Here is a 20,870-nt window from a genome sequence, read left to right as displayed (position 1 = left end):
CACACAGCCCTATTGGTATATTAGGTATACATCTTTTTATATATATATATATATATGTATAAAGCAGCAGTAGAGTAGCAGGTTCTTGGATGCACTCAGCACTGGGGCACCTTCAAATGACAATTTTTGACATTCACAGTAACTAGAAGCTGTAATCAAAGCTAGTGAGGAAGATGTACCACAAATATTTCTGAGTTTCGAGTTCCTTACTGCTATTTCTCGGAGTCTTTAAGAGTGCTAGAGTAAATTAGGAAAAATAAGGACAGGTATTTCAAATGGGTTTGGGGGCTTATCATTGCAGATGTCAGCAAAAATCAGGTGTCTAAATTCCAGCTTGTAAGGCAGGAAAAGGCTTGGGCTGAAAATTTAACCATTCTGAATTCATAAAAAATTGACTAGCTGAGTGTTACCTTTGTGTGGAAGAAAATGTTAGAAATACTAATTTTCAGTGAAGTTGGATGCTCAGCTCCCAAATTAGCCATTTAGCTCCTGAATACTCACACTTGTCAAGGCCTGCGGGCCTTTCTTCCATGGCCTTTGAATAGGAAAAAGATTCCTGTAAAGGCTCATACTTACAGTCAGGTCTACCAGAGTCATTTGGTTTTCTGTGATAAAACACAAGGACAGTTGTGATAGTTCTTTCTATGGTGAGGAGCTGCTCTGGAGTTCTGTTTTATTTGTGTGGTGGTATAAAGTTCTGTCTTTCTGCAACAATAACCCATTTCTATCAGAAACTCTCCTGCTGACTGTGTACGATACTTCATCTGGAACTCAAATGTCTAAGACACCAATCTAATTCATTACTTTATTATTGGCAAGACCCAAACCCTGAAGCCACATTTGCTTCTAGGAAGCAAAAGCCTTGAAGGAGCACACTGTGAGAGTGACCCAATGTTCTTAATCTGATGGAGATAATCTGTACTGCAAGGCAAATTTATTTCATACACCTTGTGAATTTACTTCACCTGTGCTAATAAATGTATGTGGGTGTGGACTAGCCTTGTGTGGTTGAGATATATGTTGGGACTGGTGTAACTATGTCAAGGCCAACAGTATGGACAATTTACAGGGTACAAGCCCCAGATCACAGTCCAGCCATGCCCTAGAGCAATTATGGGTGTTCAAACACGGTGCTGCTCCCTGTGGCACTATGGCTTGACATAGTAATCCAACAAGCAGGGTTCAAGTGCTATTGCTGTCTTGACCTCTGCCCAGTCCCTTAGGCTGAAAAGGGACAGTTAACTCTGTACTGAAGAGCATGTAGAGGTTTAACTTGCTGATAGCACCTGGGACAGCCCGTGCAAGGAACTACCTCAAAGAATCGTCCTCGAGCTACTCTGTCTAGACTGGTGCTACACATGGACTTTCAGGAGAACATTCTAAGCCACTCTGTGCTGTTGTAAACAAAGTCAGTGTTTTTATCAGAGAACTGCAGTAAAGACTCAGAGAATGGCTTTTTTTTTGTTTCCCCTCGGGATAGAAGGGTGATGGAGACTGTAAAAGGCTTTGGAAGACTCTCAAGGACTCCAGTGACTGTGGGGCTTGGGGTGTGTGTGTGTTTCTCCCTTCTTTTCCCCTTGCTTCAATTGATTCACAGACAAATAAAAATGTCTTTCTTCTTTAGCAAGCCTCAATGATGTTTTTGTGTGTGGAGGAGATCAAGGGTGAGACAAGAACCTAAGTGTTTAGATGAATCATTCTTCTTTTAAGTAGCATTGATACTGTGTATCTTCAGGAGCTGCATCTTGTAAGATGACCTTCTTTGTGTCCAAAGAGTGTAGTTCTTAACATTAGCACAATCTCTTGAATGTCTGAAAGAAAATTCTTTTACTAGATTCAGTGAGAGAAACTATTGTATGTATTGTCATGTGTTTGCAGCAAGGGCCTTTATTATACCCAGCCTCCCATCTTCAGCATTTCAGATAGCTCTGGAATTATACAAAGCAGGTACACAAAGTGGTGGGTCATTATCTAAATTCCTGCTTTCATCTATTAGTAGTGATGTGGGTGGGTGCCTGGAAAATTTACCCATTATGTTTTTTTTAGGCAGACTTATGGCCATAAAAATTACTCCAGCTGAAAGAGGGATTTTATTTTATGCACGTACACTTAACAAGCATCTAAGGCATCACAAGAAAATGTAAACATACACAGGGTAATGGTGTTGGGGTGCAACATATAAATAGGCACCAGATAGGGGTTTGGAGGGTAGCCTGATTATTATTTTTTCCACTTGCTAACTGAGTTGGCATATGGGGTAGTAAAGCTTTCTTGGAAAGGTGTATAGTTATCTTGTTACTCAAAATGCTGAACAAAGTGTTTCCTATTTCTGGTATCACCATCAGTGTAACCAACCCTGTCATATGCTGTTTCTCTGCAAACCCACGTGGCGCTGATAGTATCTGAGCACCAAGGTTCTCCTGTGTATTCTCCCTGGATGCGCAAGATAGGGAAGAAAAGCTTTTTATCCCCTTTAGTGCTGGAAAGGCACAGAGGGTATGTTTGCAGAGCACAACACTGCGGTGTCATGCGGGATAAAGAGTTTGCCCCAGGAGCAGCCTGTGCTGCCCGATGTGCGGCCCCAGGAGCCTCCAAGGTCTCGCCTGCACTTGCCCCAGTTCCCTCTGCACAGCTGTCATTTCTGGTGTGGATTTCAGACTCTCTAATAGCAGTCACATGCTTTTAATAAGTGCAGGAGATGACTTTTAGTACTGTTAGTCCAAGCTGGCTATCTGAAGAACATGGCCAGTTACTCTAGGCTCTGTATTACTCTAGGCTCTAGTTACTCTAGGCTATGGATATTTGCATTTGTGTCTCTATTTTATTGCAGCTTTCCAGGTCAGTGAATGAACTCCTAAATATTGGCCTATTGATGCTCCTGAAGGCTGATGGGGATTTTGATATATAACTTATTATTGCTTGGGACCAGACACAGCTGAGCAAGTTTGAAAAATACCTTGAGGAAAGATTTCTGATTCTTCACAATTTCTCATATTTGTTTAAGGTAGACAACTCCAGCTGTTTTCATTATAGTAGGTGCACCTGGGTGTCTACTACTGGTATTGTAACTAACTGGATTTTATTGGTTAACTTGTTTCCTGGGACTAGCATGCTGGGGTTGCCTAGAAAATGAAATCGCAAGAGCTGTCCCTGTGCAACTGGAGCTGGCTTGGAAGGGCAATGTAACACCGATGAGCAGATGTGAGCCTGTAAATCCTGGCTGCTGGGTAGGGCAGCAGACAGAGCTGGTGGGGGATGAGGAGGCATGGACAGTGATATTGCCATTAACCAACTCTCTAGAGCACAGGGGAAACTATGCTTTGGTCTTTCTGGAATGAGATAGAGCATGAGTGGAGACTTTGACTTATTTCGGTCAGTACTGGTGTGTTTTGGAAAGGCTGTCCTGTGGTCTACAAACATCTGCTGAGTACAATGATCCCAGTAGAGCAAGCCCTCAGATGTGTTCTGGCTGCTGGAAGGGACCCACTGACAAGCTGACATCAGAAAGACTGATCTTGGAGCACTTGGGTGTGGAATGGAGTGTCACAGCCTAAATCAGAGAGGTCAGCAATCTCAATTCATTTGCACAGTTAATCTAAACGAGGCCTAAAGGATATGCTTGGGCGCTGGCTCATGATCATCTCCACTATTTGCAGTGCGCTTCCTGGCCTAACTTGAGCCCATTCAGATAGTACCTTCCTAGACAACGGCCTTTCGCCATTCAGGGTTTTACGAACTAGGACTGGTCCCAACAAGCAACACATGAGGCAAACATTCTCAGGAAGAGTTTAACTACTCACAGCCAGATAGCAGAGCCTTAATATAATCTAGCCAGGGAGCTTGTTTCTGACTTGCACAGATACTTGCTGTGTAAATGACTCCACACCATAATGAACAGATAGAAATGCCCTGCAGGTATCTTGGTTCCTACTTCAGCAAACTATCGTAAAACAGTGCTTGGGTCTGCTAATGGGCTTGTGATTTCTCCTGTTCACCTGGCAGAACTGATAAGAGCAAATAGCAATGCTGAGTATTAGGAGCTATAGCATCTAGAAGGTTGATGAGTGATTAAGGAGAGGTCAGTGTGGACAAATGAGGAAGAACAAGAATCTGCAAATGCAGACGGGGAACTGAAGCAAGGTCAGGGAATACATTGGCAGATATGAAAGTTCACTGAATACAAAGTTATAAATGCATCTGTGGCAGCCAATTTTCTAAGGGGTTATCAGTATGTCCAAAGGTGGTAGGTGTCTCATAGCACTTACCAAACAACCCAGGTGTCTGAAATTAATGGGCACATAGCACTGGTACAACTTAAGTCTGGAACCTCAATGCTTCAGCATATTTAATTAAGAGCAAGTGATTTTCAGGTTTTGGTTTTGTTTTTCCAAACATTTGCCTGCAGTAATGTGAGCACATACTGCCATTATGTAAGTGATCTTTTCCTCTTCCTTTTGGTTACTCATCATGCCAAATCTTTTCTGGTTCTGAAGCTCACTTACATGAACCTGCCTTGTATTTAGGCAGAGACTTGCTGCTACTACTTTTTAACGTAAATAATAATTGGGCCTTCTAGCACAGGAATTAGGTCTTTTCATAACATTAAAGGTGCAGTGCATTTCCAGGACTCCTATATCCCAGTGTCTGATGTTTCTCCATTTACAAGGCTCTGTTGATTATTCAGGACTTGCTCCTGTCACCTGTCTTAGAAAACAGCATGGGAAACTACTGTGTGCTTGGACTTCCCTTGTTGTTCTTTAGCTTCCTTACACTTGGGCTCGTTCTTCAAAAATTCCAGCTGTTTCTTTTCCTTCTGTTCTCTTGCTACATCCCAGTCTCTTAGTGTATGCATTTATGGGAGGGAGGAGAGGGTGTGTGGGTAAAACTCCTCAGCTGAAGCTCATTTGATCTGTGTTGTACCTTTGTGCTGTGTTTCATTCAAGATAAGGGCCAACAGCCAGTGTTAAATGTCATAGTCCATCAGTCAATGAGGACAGCTCACACAGGCAACACATCTGCTATAAAACAAATATCTCCACCGATAATCCATGTTTCTTATGTGCTTTGAAATTCTGTCTATGCTTCCCCTGTAGCTCAAACAGGAGTACAAAAGTCCCAATAGGGGATGGACTTATACTAGATAGATAGCATACTAGATAGATAAGCATCAATGTACCAGGACTAATTTCCATGAATTTCCCCCTTTATTATCACTGAATAACTTTTGATTGTAAGGTATAATATTGCAACATGTATTAATATTGAACTTTAAGCATGCACTCACACCTGTATATTGGGATGTCATGTTTGTTTCTCACTGTATGGACCAGGAAGCAGCATCGTGCCGTGGTCACAAAATCACCCACCCAAGGATGCCCACTTAGTTTTTCTATGGTGTAGGGGGTCGTGTTTTTTGTTTGTTGTTGCATTTTTTTTTTTTTCTCTCTCCTGTCTTCCTCCAGATGTAGTAGAACTATGTAGCTGCTTTATTTAACTAACCATCCTCTCTTTCTCTCCAGGAATTGTTTGATTCTCTAGGTTGTCAAACAATAGCCTCCTAGAACTCACAATAAGTAAAGGGTAATAATGTAACTATTATTATTTCAGCCTTAACTATTGCCAGTTTATTGTGAAGAGTTGCTTATCTTAACACACTTAAACTATTCTTTGGTTGAACTTCTGATGTAATAGAGAACAATAAACAAAGACCTAACTATTAACTGCTGGTGTCAGGAAATACATTGCAGCTTCAGCAATTGCCTCCTGAAATACAGATGTAAAATGACGTTTCTGGCAAACCTCCTCAAATTAGTTAATTACTGAAGTTGAGAACATGGGCTTACTTTTGGAGAGGAAAATGCAGTCATGCTGACTGCAAACACCTGACTCGGACCCATCTGTACACAACCTAAACCACTGCTGCCCTGAGAACCCCAGAATGTTAACACATGGGTTGTAATCGTGTCACCACCACCAGCCTTCCCTGGGATTCATATTTTGCTAGGGGCTCAAAAAAAGCAGCACTCTGTGTAGAAACTGTCACTTATGTACACATGACATATGTAGTAAAATCCATCTGGTGTGTAGCTCACTACAAGCAAGATTTGCCATGTGTTAGGGTTTTTGTGAGCATTCTAACTGAACGTGTAATTTTGTGCCTAACATTGTGCCTGTGTTTCGTTGCACTGTTTTCTTTTATTAAGTGATAATGGTAATGCTGAGAGGATTCTTAAAATATCCATACATTTGTGTTAAGGAATTTGATATAATCAAATTGAGCCACAAAAGGTTTTGCAACTCAACACAGACTCAAAAAATGCTGGTGGTCCGTTTGCAATGGATACCAAAAGCAAAGCATATAAACGCTGCAAGTTGGCAGCTGTTTAGGAGGTAAAAGTGAACACTTCAAAATACTTAGTAGAAAGGAATACCAAGCTATGTATAAAAAGCACAACAAACTGCGTTACATGGCCTCTATATACAACTGTACTAAGAACAAAAAGTGCTCCATTTGCATTGTTCTTGCTCAAATAAATGAAAAAAAGTAATGTGGCACATTTAATTCACTTTCTGTTACACGTGCAGTGAGGAGAGAAAAGAAAAGGATTCAACATCTGGATTTTTTTCCCCCCCTTCCTAAGTGGAACTGCTGTTTCAAAGTATCAACTCTTCTCTAAACACTTTTGCATCTTCTGTTTTCTCTAAGAGAAACATACCCCGGTGGTATGTTATATATACATAGCAATGTTTGTATACAATCTCTCTTGAAGGCTTTTTTCTCCTTTTAATTAATTTGTTTCATACCGAAAAATCCCATGTCTTGATTGAAAAACAACTTCTTTCAGATCTGCTGTGAGAATGCTGTACTCCTCAAAGAAAGCAAAGGTTTTTGTCTGATCTGAAGCTAAGAAAATAGACACTTTAATATTATTGAGAACTTGTAACAGCATTATATTTTGATAAGAGAATTTCATCTGACATGATTTTAAAAAAATACTTCATGTACGGGCTGAATTAGAAAAATATTTTTATTTACAAGAGTAAATAATGTAGTGCAAGGAGAGTGGATTTAACCATCATTAATGCATAGATTGATCCAATTTGTAGTCTGTCATCTAATCACTTCGCTGAGGTGCATGCACACCTGCTCTAAAGGTCAGACCTTGCCTAGAGCCACTTAATGGACACCTTTAAATCAGACAGAAGGCATCTGCAATCCAGACATGTTATCTCTATATCCCACCTAACATTTACCAAATAAACTGTCATTTAAATAGGTGTCTTTAGGAGTTACTGTAGAAAATAAAATAGATCCTTTCCAATGTTATCTATATAAGAATCCAAAAATAAATTGTCCATTCACTTTGTATAGCCTGTTCACACTTATTTTTTTTAACTTATTCATTAGGGAAGCTACTTTCTTTGGCAGAAAGGGAAACATTAACTGTTGTGTCCCCCTGGGAATTTGACATTTTTGAAGGGTTTGCTATCAGAACTACTGTGTTATAATCATAGTACAAATCTTTCTGGTGTTTTTCTTTCAAAACAAAACTATTTTCACATCAAGGAGTTATGATGGAATTTAAAATGCCAAAAAAAGTATTGTTATCACTGCACATACTGAAGTCCTGGTGGGTGTGTCATGGAACCTGGAAAGTGCTGGCGACTGGGTTTCACTTTCGTATCAGTTCCATGCTTCTAACTTGGAAAACTCTGGTAACTTCATCAGTAAAATAAGTGGAAATGCAGTAAAGATAATTTAGTAAGATATTAGATATCTAAGAAAAATTTCCTCTTCATCAAAACCAGTGGGAGGTTTGCTCATTCTTCAATTAGACAAAGACTTTGCAAGTATTCTTCCAGTCCTTAAATGAAACACAGTGTGACCACGGGTTGGGTATAGTGAGATAATCTGCATTATCTGTTTGGACTGCTAAATATATTGTAGAGGTGGTTTTCCTCTGCGGTGGAGAAATTATATCAGTGAATTCCCCTACGATTTTGGCTGTTGGACTGCATTATTAGTGCCACTAATTGGGTTGGCTGCCACTTCCTACAGTTGCAGTTGTTCACACGCCATATTCCTGATGGAATGACAACCTTAAGAAAAAGACTTCAGCTTGTAACATGAGGATTCTGTGGGTTTGAATCCTGCTGTGCTAAATCGTTCGAAAAAGTAGATTCATCTTGCTGTACGAGTCCAGCAGCATCCTCACTGCTGTTCCCCAAGGAAGAAGGCTCATCCAACGAAGGTTCTGATCTTGTGCCAGGAGAATTATGGGCTTTGGAAAAATGTGGAAAAAAATTATTAGAAAAAGACCCTACTGTGTCTAGGAAGTCTATTCATCAATACTTAAATATTATGTCAATATAAAAAATTACAATATTAAGATAATACTCAAAAATTATGAAATATTGAAAGAATACCTGTGACTTTAACTATATACTTTGTACATATGTAGTATCAATCCCAAGTTACATCAATTATAACTAGTAAGAAAGGAAAGCAGAGCTTCAGAATTATTTCCATAGTCAGCATATTGTTCACAGCAACATGTCTTAAATGCTATCTTGGAGTTACAAAATTCAAATAGTCTTTTTATATTTAATGTGGGTTTTTTAAAATACTATTCCTGGGTTGTCAACATGGAAATTAATTTTTTCTGTATTTTATTACAGAAATATGTCAGAAAACAGTATCTTCTGACACAGGCTGAAGCTGCCTACTGGGGTTAAACTACAACATAAGAAAATTTATTTAGTGGAATAAATTATTTTTGTAACTGGTGATATTAATTTCACAACTTCCTGATCAAGATCCTGACTCAGAATCTAAAGTCAAACACTCGGCTGAAGCTGGCAATGGTTTTTAAATGATGACTCATTACTTTTGCAGGTGACTGCAGGGTCTATTTTCCCCTTTCCTGAGCAATCTAGTTGTGTGTTTGGTATCTCCTTAAATATGGTGAGAAAATAATGGGGGTTTTAAGACACTGAAGTCTGGCATTTGGTTTTCTGTCGCTTAAGACTCTTTGTCCTATCAGAGCACAGAATATACAGCAAACCCTTCTAGTTTAGGACAGGAGGAGTCTGCAAGTGCTGATTAAATATATTTACTGATTCTGTTACTGGTCTGAAGAGGCTGAACTGTCTTCTCCTAAGTTACTCCAATGTCCCAGCTCTTTGAACCTCACTTTTTCTCCCACTTTGTATCTGGACAGATCTAGTGCTATGAAACAGAGAATGCAAGTCTCATCACATATTGTGGAGACAACATACGAAATCAAAATCGTGTAATTAGTCTAACAATGCTGCGTGTTGAGACATGGAAAATAGTCTCTTATTTCCAGTCACAATCTCTTGCAACTAATGTTTTTATTAAGAATCTCCTTTATTGAGAGAAATTCTCTGGAAATGAACAGGTTTAAACCTCTGTCTCATACCACCCACACCTTTTCAATGATCAAAAAATGAATTGTGTGTCAGATTGCTGTTCAGAGGTAGCTCTACCCAATCTAGAATTCCTGCTCAAGTTTTTACCAAATTAAAAGATCACTCTGTTCTTCAGTTTTACTATGACAAATACTTACCAGAAAAAGTCTGAAAATACTGCACTGCAAATGCAACCAGAATCGATAAAAGAAAGGTTCCCATGAAGTAGATCTGTGACAGTAAGTTTAAAAACAGGTATTAGAGCAGTGCAAAGCCAAGGTAGTGCTCCAAATGAACTGTGCATACACCAAAAGAACGATACATACCAGAGTAGATTGTAAAATATTGTTCCAGAAAACCCTCATGTAAAAATAAAGCAATGCTAATGAGCATGGACTAATTGATTCTTGGTTACTACTATTCCAGCACCTACAAGAAGAAGATTAAAACAACTAATTAGTCCTCTATAATTTTGTGGTATCTGTCAGCTGGCAAGCTCCAGTGGGTTTGCAGCAAACCTCAGTAACCCAGAAAAACAAGCAGATATTATCATCACTATGTCACAGACGGTGAAGTAAAAATTCAGAGAAATACCAGATTAACACCTTTAGGCAGAGAATACCTTACCCTAGGAGTATATTTTTATTTTCTTATTAGTCAATAATGGGCCTAGGTATCCAGGCTGCCCTTGTCAAACACTCATAGTACAAGGTCATAACCAAGATAACTTCTTTTAACTCATGTGAGTCAACAGCAGCAGGCCTTGATTCAAGACTAGACATGCAACATCTAGTTGTCTATGCAGGAGACTGGTGCCTGAACTGCCTTTAGAGACAGCGGGGTACTACATTATGCAGTCAGAGCCTAAAGGGTGCTTTAGCTGCCTAGCTATGAGGTATCTGCTGTGGGGTGAGCTAAGCTGCTGCGCTGTTCCATCGGTTAGGACTTCTCCAACTAGGGGAGTTCAGACAGGGGTGTCACAGGTACCTAGTTGAAGCTACAACTGACTCTTTTCTGCCAAGCTGAGCAGGGAGGTGGGTGGGGAGTTGTAAGTATGTGCCCCTCTAGACAAGAACACATGATGACGGGAAATGCCTGCAGCGCTGTCAGGTCTGGAGTTATTCTCACTGCAAAACAGACAGATTCAGTCCAAGTGAAGGCAGACTTCAGACTTAAGCTCACAGTCCCAGATGGACCAGCTGGTTCAGAAGCCCTATATATCTAACTGGTAATTTCATGTGGAGTGGACATAATTTAGGGTACAGATTCAGGCTAACTGCAGTGAAGAACAATTTCAGTCACTTGTTGGTGAATTGACAAATGAGGTTTTAATGTTGGTATCATCTTCATTTTTTTTGGGTCATACAACACTCAGTAGCAAACAAACATTCTTGGTTCACAGCCTCATGTATTACCTATCAACTCCTCCTTCTTTAAATACCCAAAAGGAAATTCCACAAATCCATCAAATATTGTGTAAGCTTCACATTCCCACTGTGTTTTCAACACATGCTGCTTGACCCAGGTGAAGGAAACCTAAATTCTGCACCAGAACCAGAGGTCTCCTGGTGGTGTGTGCATGAACAGTGCAGACAGCAGACCTGTGACCTTCTCCCATATCTAATATTCTGTGTCACAACATCTGTGCCAGGATGGGGGGCACAGTGGGGACAGTAACATGCTGGAACATCTTTGCAGAATAAAGAGGAGGGACTGCTATTATCCCAATTACATACTTTCAAATTGCACATTAAAATTATGCTGTATTTATCATTAAAAGGTTGTTTTGGACACTTTACAAATTGTCAGTGCCTAACTTAGAAACTTAAATAAATGGAATTGGAAAAGATCTCCTGGATCCCTGCTATTTCAGGTAACTACACATAATGGGGTATCTCAAAACAGGCATAAACTGAAATATATTTAGGCAGTTTAAGCATTTCAAGCATGTCGACCTTAACCTGCCTTAAATCCTACAAGCGAACAAAGTTAATAATTACAGGAGTTGCTATTTTCCAGAGTAAACACTACTCACATGGAAAAACAGAAGATGCTGATTAAGGGGAAAAAAGACTCACCTGTAATAAAGTTCCTGAAGAAGCGAAGTATTACTCGAATGCAATGCCTGATCAATTTCCAAGTGATCCAGAATGTAGGAAGGTATGGAGTTGCCTTCCTCTATGACAAGGGCCAAATTAAAGAAACCCTAACAATAAAAAATTGTACATGCTTTTTAACCAATCAATTTTCATGTACATATTTACAGTCTGAGGTAAGCATCAAGTATCTAAGTAATGATAACTGTCTTCTATAAATTAATTTAGTACAATGTGATCACTGAATAATTACAAGAACCTTCTCTCTTAATGATATATCCAGGTAAATACTGAAAATGCAGAGGAATTAATATTTATTTGTTCTGACACCACTTTCTCAGAAACCACCTGGAAAGAGATGTGAGCCGCCTTCTTTTTAGTTGCTCTTTAAACACAGCCACCATATCATGCTGTAATCTTTTATCTCTTAGGGAAACATAGACCAAAAGGAAATGAATTCTTGTTCTATTGCTGTTTAGATTAATAGCAATGTGAATTGTGAAACTGAGAGCAGGAATTTGCTCCACACAATTTAAAACCTTAATCTTACAGTTTTGAAAAGTCTTAGGCATTCCTATGTCTTTTCAGAGGCACAAAGATGAATACACAGGAGACTTATTACAGGATTCCACATCAGTTTGGCTTTCATACTTGTAAGTAATTGTCCATGACTCCCTTCTTTGCTAGTTTAGCAGTAATGTTTTGTCCCAATATTCTCAAAATAGAAGCCAACTATGCTACCTCTAATAAATTCACATACAAGATACTGTCTGGGGATGTTATCATAAGGACAAGAAGAACCAAACGTTGCACCTAGGAAGCTTCAGGAGGGTTTGAGGGCAGGATGCTCATTGTTGAAACACTGCACGTCTTTGGTAATGTGACATTATAAAACATTTTAAGATGAAGCTTTAGTTGGTGAACAAAATTCACCCTAGGATTCACTCAATATACTGAGGGAAATGGATCAGTCTTCTTGTTTATTTCCTAAAATAGCAGAGGAGAGGACTGGAATAAAACTCAGCAGGATTTCTTCCCCTTGCAGGAGCAAAAATACCGAGGTGACAACAGAATCAGTTGTGTCAAGGTAGGGTAGCACTCAATCAGGTCATTCACCTTTAGCTTTCAAAAGTGAAAGTCTAATTTTAGAACTGTCCATCTATGGTAGGTTGACCTTTGTTATAATGAAACAGAAACATGGTATTTTGAAATAATTACAACTTATTCTATCAGGTCTCTTCAGTGCACAGATATAGCTACACACAATAACCACTCTCATGTGAATCTTCAGATTGTTCTACACTGATGTTTTTTTGTAAACACATTAAAACTGCAGACCCACCTGTGAATCTCCCTCTAATGCAGCTTGTGCGTACATCCGCATTGAGAGCTCCAGGTCTTTAGACTGGTTCTGGTAACCATAGTAGTAGAAATCACCCATCTTCAAATACGCTGTGGAAGAAACCAGTAGCAGATCATTTAGAGTATTTGTAGAGGTAGAATTAACCAACTATTATGTGATGGAGAAGTTCAGGGTAACTCTATTTAAAGCAGCATATTAAAAAAAAAAAAAAAAAGGTATTCTCTCTCTGGTTGTCTCTGTGGATCCTTTACATCAGATTGACTACTGAAAATATCCTGGATGAAATTTCTTATGGTTTCTCTTTAATGACTTTAGTGAATGATGTTGCTACTTTTACAAAAACTATGACTTAGAGACGTTAATACTGTTTTCCTTCTTCACTTGCTGAACCTGTCTTTGGGCAACCTGAAGCCTTATTATTCAAGCCTACTTAGCTTGTTTTTAAGTCTCATCAAGTTAAGTGCTTGTTCTGTACCTCTCACTATGTTGGCTGAACCCATTCCAAAAGTTACAGAACTTTGCTGATGATCATTTAGTTAGTTTCAAATCCAACCCGGGACAATGATAAGTAAACAATTTTCCTGGTCTAGAAGGAAGCAAAGCCCAGCAGATATTTTACAAACATCTTTCTCTGATATTGCACAGTAATGAAGCGTGTCAACAGAGTGGGCACTGATCCAGACAAGAATATGCCTGCACGATGTCCATACTTATCTAACCTTCCCCCAAGCGGTTTCAAACACTTCTATGTCTCACCTTGTGTGTCTAAGACACCTATCTAGATATCCCACCTGTTTTTACAGTGGGCTATAGCTGAGCTCTTCCAGGAAACAAGTCAGTCACTGACCCAACAGCAAAGACAGAAAGACTACGTGGAGCGGCTGGCACAGATGCAGTGGGGAAGAGCATGAAGGATGCAGGGGATCACCAAGAAGAGACTTCCCCTCAACCAGGCCAGCTGTGTCATTCCAGCCTGGCCTGGAGAACAGTCCCGCAACAGGCAGCGGCCTCAAGCTCACCCTGCCTTGCACTGGTAATGTAGCCCTGGGAACATCTGCTGCCAGGGCTGGACTCCATTCCTGGCCCTATGCTGGGGATTTGATCCTTCACTACAGCAGAGAGGGGTCTGAGACAAAACTCCCCTTATGCTACTCATGTGAGGAAGAGTAATAAAATCCTTTCCCTGTTGAAGCCAGCAAGTCTTCCCTCCTTTACTTGAATGGAATCACAGTCTCATGCCATGAGTGTGACCTTCAGAAGCTTCTCTAACCTAACATTTGTATGTGCGACATAGAAACTGCACCTTGCTAAGGCACCTACAGACTCCTCAGGAAAGCTGATGGCTTTGCCAGCTCCCGCGGCTTCAGGCTGTGTCCATGTGGTATTCAGCTGCTACACTGCTGTGTATTTAAATTAATAGCTTGAATTATTTTTACACTCCACTCTTCCACGTGCCTATTACAAAGCACTTAAACCTTCCTGTGAGACAATTGGATCAATGTTTTCAAATACTGAATAACTCTTTCAAATCACCAAAGTGACTTAGTAACTAAAGCCAAAGATGTAGTAAAATATAAGGCCAGAGGAATGTAACTCATATGTAGATAAACCTTCTCTTCCAGAAAGACTTTTTTTTTTTAAACAGAGAATCCTTTAGTACCCCAAAGTAAGCTTTGCCAATGTTGAAAAACTCTGTACCCTAACAGAAGAACTCATAATAAATTAGATAAGGAATCCTTTAGCCTCATTTGCTTCGCATGACTCAATTATGACATGAAGTAAATTTGCTTTTGGATTTTCTCTTTGATAAACTAAACAGCATGAGCCCCTAAAGTTTACTGCTATTTTTCTTAAACCTTGAGTCAATCGCTCAGGCTCTGAAATAATCTAGCCCCTACTCAGGCCTTAGATTGTTTTATTTTATTCAAATTTTATCTATTTTATGCCATAAAAAGGAAATTCTCAGAAAGGCTGTGCTGAAACACAACACTCAAAATACCTTTTTTACCCCTGATATTCCAATCAAAACTCTAAAAGGGAAATGTATGATAAGCAGGGATTACTCTTCCTTCACCTTGCTCACTCACACAGAACTTGTAAAAAACATAGTTCTTGAAATTTAAAAAAAAGTGAAATTAAAATTCAGAAAGAATTCCTTATGCATACCAAATGAGGGTGCATTGACTTGAGAAACAGAGAAATTGTAGTATCTCCAAACACAATCAGTTGCTAGGTATTTCCTTGCTAGGTCCTGGAAAGAAAATAAATCCATTCTTATCACAAATAAGAGATTAGGATCACATTATTATTAAGAAGTGTTCTTTTTAGGATAGTGAGCAGTGAATACATTTACTTACTGGTCTTTCTTCACAGATGTGTGCTAAATTTGACTGTGATACTTCAATCCCAGTTTCAGCTGCTAAAACGTAATGCAGCAGAGCTTCATCCCTAACGTTAGATAAAATAAATTAGTGAGAAACAGCTACACCTACCGGTAATGTTTGGTTGAACCAACCATGCTGCATCTCAAGAATTTGCAGGGAGTTTTTCTCTCTTGTATTGAAGCTAGATCAGTTCCAGTGTGCATTTACTCTAACCACAAGACTGATGATAAAGTTGAATTGATATTAAGCCCAATTATGTCTTTAAATGTTTCAGATAAAACACTCTAAAAAGACTCTTACCTTCTTCAAAAAAATCCGTAATTAACTTAGCTGTGCATGTATGTGTCAAGCATTCATCTGCGTACTTCTTTGGTATGCTTTACCCATTTATTTCTATGACTTGCTTGCCTTTTCTTTTTAGACTATGGGCTCTCTGGAACAGGTATTGTCTCTTATTATATTTGAATGTGCAAATAAAGTAACAGTCTCAGTCCCTGTATGGACTCCATGCAGCTCGCTGACTGTAAAGCAAATAATAAAAGCTAATTTTGCATTTGAAGTATAGGATTTGGTATTGCAGTACAGTGGTACAGCGCTGCTCGTGGTTCCAGGGGAGAGCATCTCTTCCATGTTCTCTGGCACTCACCTACTCAATATCGTGAAGACTAAGCATTCAAAGTCTCGAAAATCTTGCGTTTGGTTTTAAAATTACAAGATAAAACACTTGGTGCACTTTATTCCTATTAAAGCTTCCTATTAAAGGGTCATGCTTCCAGTGATTTTTCTCCACAACACAAAGCTAAAACCATGACAAGTTTGAGGGTTCAATGGTTCAACAGAAAGAAAATATGGTTAAATACACATTTGGCTTCAAAAGCAGGTGCTTAAGCAAAGAAACTTTAAATGAAATTGTGGAAACAGTTGCCCTTACAGAAATAGCAGGTGTAACCTCCTGTTTCCCAGCTGCTTCTGCAAGATTACAAAGTCTTCCTTGCACTTGTCCTGCAAAAACAACTGGGACAATGGAGACCTGGCACCACAGAGGGAATTCAGGATATCTAAGCTGGGAAGTTAGTTCTTCTGATCCTTCAGTCTCAAAGGGCAATTCAACTACTACTAGGAACGGGTTACTCCAGAACAGTCCACTGACAGTTCATTGTAGACCTCCGAAGCCTAATTAAGTACTAGCAGGGGGAGGGTGCAGCACTAAATGAGCCATTTTCTTAATCACGTATGACAGTCTGACTCTTGCACGCACAGTATCTGATGCTCATGCCTACAGGCCACTGAAAAATGGAGCATTAACCTGCAGGCTATTTTGAAATCCCCTGGTTGGCTCACTGGATATTGTGTCCTCCTATTATACTTTACAGAAAAGATAATATTAATTATAGAAAAAAAAAAAGAACAAATCTAATCCAACAGCCTGAGTTTTTATGATGTAGAATTATACAGGAGAAAACAAAGGGTTTTTGTATAGAGGGAATATTAAAAGTGAAAGCATTCCTCTGATTAATTCAGTGCACATTACGCACTACAGTACTACAGGATGAAAATCACAGACAGCAAACACAACCCTATTTCACTTGATTCCCTCTTTTTCACTTGATTCTGTCAGAACTGTTGAATTATGATTTGGGTCAACTCTTCCTTCCCTTTATGCCAATGGGCATTTTGCTACTGATTTCAGTGGTGCTGCTATTTGTGTTTTTTTTTCAGGCGATGGCCCAATGTTAATTATTTTATCATGCTATTAATTAAATGAGAAACAGAAAGTGAACTTGAAAAGAACAAAACAAACATACCATGAAAGTTCCAGATAAGCATTGAGAGCTTTTCTGATGACATGACCTAAGTAGCCGTTCCTCTCTGCAATGTGTTTTGCCCAGCTGTAGGAAAAAACAAACAATAAAAAATGAACAGTTGTGTTCCAGTAATGTTATCCCAACTCACATCGACTCTAAGGACACAAAAGGATAAGGATCCCCTTCTGACTTCATCCATAAGGCAAACTATGGGATTTCACAGTAATTGCTGCATCAGTATTGTAACTGTTGACTGAATGAGAACATTTTGTCCATTCATCTCCACAAGCATTTCAGAGACATCCTATGTTTTTTCCTTGGCTTTTTTTTTAATAACACAAACATAAGTTAAAAAGTCCTGTAACTAATTATCTGTCTTTTTACTGATGCAAGATACCAGTTATACCATATCAGGAGCCTGATATTTCTTGAAAATCAAATAAGCATGGCTTTGTTAGAAACAAACTCTCCCACGTTGTTCCAGAAAAAAAGTACTAAAAGCACTCAACACCTCTCAAAATCTACATGTCATTTAAGTAATGCAGAGATTCACACATGGATCAAACTTTTCAACAAAAGGTTCTTCTGCGGTAGAGGTAAGCACCAGGAAATACAAGACATTTAGACTATGGACTTAAAAAAAATCACCAATAATTGAAATGATCCCACCGGAAATATATTCTCCTTTAACAAATGGTTTAATTCCTTACATTACAGCTTTTTCCGGATCTCTAGGGAAGTCTTCCATATTTCCTGTGATGTAGTACAAAGAACATCTCAAAGTGCCTTCTACATGTCCTCCTTGGGCAGCTTTATAGAAATAGCGAGCAGCAACTGTCTATGAAAAAACAAGACACAATTAGCAACTCTGCATTACTAATGTTTATTGAGTTTTGTTTCCTGCCACTCACATCATTGGATGAATTAAAAGAGGCAATTGGCTAATGAGGGCAAGCCAGTTTAACTACTTTTAATGTACTCGGGTGAACTGAATTGCTTTCTTCTCACTTTTCAATAGTTTGGGCTGGAAAGAGGTTTTAAAAAACCTGAATTCTAGTAATACACTGAATGTCAAATAGAAAAGTGTCTAATTGTGGAACTAACACCTGGTAGCATACAAATCTTGTGTGCACTGACAAAAGTAAAATTAATTATTTGTTAGTAGGAAGATTAATAAGGGACCCCAGAGAACAGAGCTTCTACACTGGTGATGCCCAAGTGAAGGCTGGGAGCAGCGGTGACACTCAGCGTGTCTGTCCAGCCTCGCACAACCACAGCGCTCGAGCCTCTGAAACCTGCCCACAAAACAGAGGCTGAGCAGGCAGGGCCAGGGCTGCAGAAGCAGGACGGCAATGTGACTCAGAAACAATAATCTGTAATGGCAATCAAAGCAGCATACAGCCTGAAATTTTTTATGTTGCAAAATTTTTAACTGTCGATCTATGTCTTCTGGAAGTGAGCACGGACTTTGGAGCATCCAACACAGGCATAACAAAGTGCTTCTTTCCCACAGCTTTGCTGAATATGGAAACCTGGTGTACTCTTATAATCAGTCCACTCCAAAATGTGTATTTTGGTCCACAGGGAAGGAAAACATGTTTGTCAAATGGCCATGTTGGTCAGCACTGCTGCTGCCAGCAGCAGAAATGCTCACTGGCTGGAGTATGTCCAGATTCCAGAACTCAAAGGCCACATCAGAAATATCTTCTAGCTCTAAGCACAAGGTCTGCTTGCATTTATTACATCCAACCTCACTATTGGTGCTGTCGGCCATGAACTCCTTACACAGAACATTTTTTTTGCCAAGTTAATTAAAAGAAATATAACCAAAGTGGACCCTTTATATTTAGTGAAAATAATTTTTCTTACTGACAGATGCAAAATTAAATAAATGGACTGTGTCACAGAAAGACAAATCAAAATAGTGCAGTTTATCTGGACTATGTTAAACAGTTACATATGGAGTTCTGGCTTGAAGGTGTTTTACTGCAGTTCTGAGGTTCACAGAAGCTATGTGAATGTAGCATAGCTGATTACAAGTTCAGGAACAAGGTTCTGCTGCTTTTGTCTGGTGTGGAAAGCATCCTTTCCCTGTATCCTTTCCAATCCAAAACTGAGAGAAGCCAAAACAATCACACAACGTGAGAGTACACCATGTCCTGGCTGGTGTCACTGGAAGGAGGAAAGCAAAGGAAGTCCCTGAAGCTAAACCTGCACCTGCTTTGTTTCTAAATTAAAGGAACACAAACATATGCACACAATTATGACAGAGATACGTGAGTAACATGTCTCTGTAAGCAATCTAACTGAATTCCCCAGTAACACCCTTCTTTGTCATAAAAGGTACCAAAACCAACACAGAGTGAACACAACAGTGTCCAGAATGAAGCAAAAACTTCTAAACTGGGCCCACATGTAAGAAAAAATGCTATTTAATATTTACTCACTTGATTTCTACCAGGTACTCCAGGGTAAATCCCATCTAAATAAAGGACACCAAGATTGTACGATGCATCTGGATTTCCCAGTTCTTCAGCAATTAACCAGTGTTCGGCTGCTTTTCTGTAGTCTCTCTTAAAATTGTGGTAATACCATCCCAATCCATTCACTGCCTGGGGCAAGCCCTGAGGAAGGAGAAGGGCAGAGCCAGGTCACAAGTTTGATTCTGCTTTGGGTCACTTTGCAATTCCAACCTGCTGCTCAACTTTGGGTTCTCCCATGACCTTGCCTATCGTGACCTGGCACAAGAATCCAGCCAGGATTATTACTGACCTGGGACTAAGGGATAAAAAGGTTCACTGTCTTTTTTCATGCTATTTTGATTTGTGGCCTCATATTGAGAGCAAGGAATGACTCCAGTGTCATCTTATTATACAGTCTCAGCCGTATCTGCATTCAGATTTATACTTGTTGACAAGAAGAAACTGTGACTATTTATCTAAGAATAAATAAAAAGCAACGAACACAGAATTTTATGATGCTGTTTTCCAAATATATTTGACCAACAACATATAGATCTGCTTAAGACAGTGCTATGTGCTATTGCTAAGTTGCATCTTTGCATCAATAATTATGGATCAAGAGATCTTCCTGGAACAGTTTTTATTTTGGTTGCAATGACTCACTGTTTCCTTGCATAAACTGGTAGATCATATGGTGGCTGCAAGTATGGCAGCAGTTCAATTTACTCAAACAAACGTGAACATGACATTTACTCTTATTTTATAATGTATGTTTAATAGCAGCCATGGCAGAACAGTGACATAAGGTAAAAGCTACCTAAAAAAATCTCCGTGCACAAATACGCTACTGATGGCTTCTACACTGCATAGTCTCCTCCTGTAATCTCTGTAGAGAGAACTGCATACTACTGGTGCTTACAAACGCCCTCTGGCCTGTAAGGATTCCTTTTCCTTTCAGATTTGAACAATGTTACTAGCTTAACCATTAAAATGCAAAAGCAGTTAAACTTTTCAATAATTATGGTGTTATTTCTGAAAAGAAAATGTGAACTGGAGCATGAAAACATAAGTATCTGGGTTCAAGGAGAGTAAGGAAATTGCTGTCTTTAGGATGTTTCCTGGAATCTGTTCCTCAGATCCTGAATCCAGGGAATTTTGATCACACTGAAAACCACTCAGTTTATTCATGCCTTTCCCAAACAGGCAGTAGAACAGGTAGTCTCTCCTGTTTCAAAGGAATGATAGAACCAGCACGATTCTTTTCTGATGGTGGTCAGCAGCAAAGTCCTACTGTCATTGTCAGTAATTTAACTAGTTCTGGTCCTAGA

General features: G+C 39.3%; 1 protein-coding gene across 4 annotated transcripts in view; it reads right to left on the bottom strand.

The window, feature by feature from the left end:
• Nucleotides 1-7,010: 7,010 nt before the first annotated feature.
• SEL1L3 (SEL1L family member 3) overlaps nt 7,011-20,870 on the bottom strand; it is a 36,729-nt gene continuing 22,869 nt past the window's right edge. For all 4 annotated transcript variants that reach the window (XM_082051736.1, XM_082051739.1, XM_082051737.1 and 1 more), the window contains 10 exons: nt 19,528-19,704; nt 17,791-17,918; nt 17,081-17,164; nt 15,249-15,339; nt 15,058-15,142; nt 12,871-12,980; nt 11,511-11,638; nt 9,759-9,861; nt 9,591-9,663; nt 7,011-8,282 (listed from right to left, as the gene is read on the bottom strand). In XM_082051736.1, coding sequence (XP_081907862.1) covers nt 8,116-8,282; nt 9,591-9,663; nt 9,759-9,861; nt 11,511-11,638; nt 12,871-12,980; nt 15,058-15,142; nt 15,249-15,339; nt 17,081-17,164; nt 17,791-17,918; nt 19,528-19,704 — 1,146 coding nt within the window. In that variant the 3' untranslated portion in view covers nt 7,011-8,115. The remainder of the gene's footprint in view (nt 8,283-9,590; nt 9,664-9,758; nt 9,862-11,510; nt 11,639-12,870; nt 12,981-15,057; nt 15,143-15,248; nt 15,340-17,080; nt 17,165-17,790; nt 17,919-19,527; nt 19,705-20,870) is intronic.

The sequence above is a fragment of the Streptopelia decaocto genome (genome assembly GCF_964273445.1).
Source record: "Streptopelia decaocto genome assembly, chromosome: 4".
NCBI classification, from domain to species: Eukaryota; Metazoa; Chordata; class Aves; order Columbiformes; family Columbidae; genus Streptopelia; species Streptopelia decaocto.
Note: the sequence above shows the minus strand (reverse complement) of the source record. Positions and strands in the feature narration are given on the sequence as shown.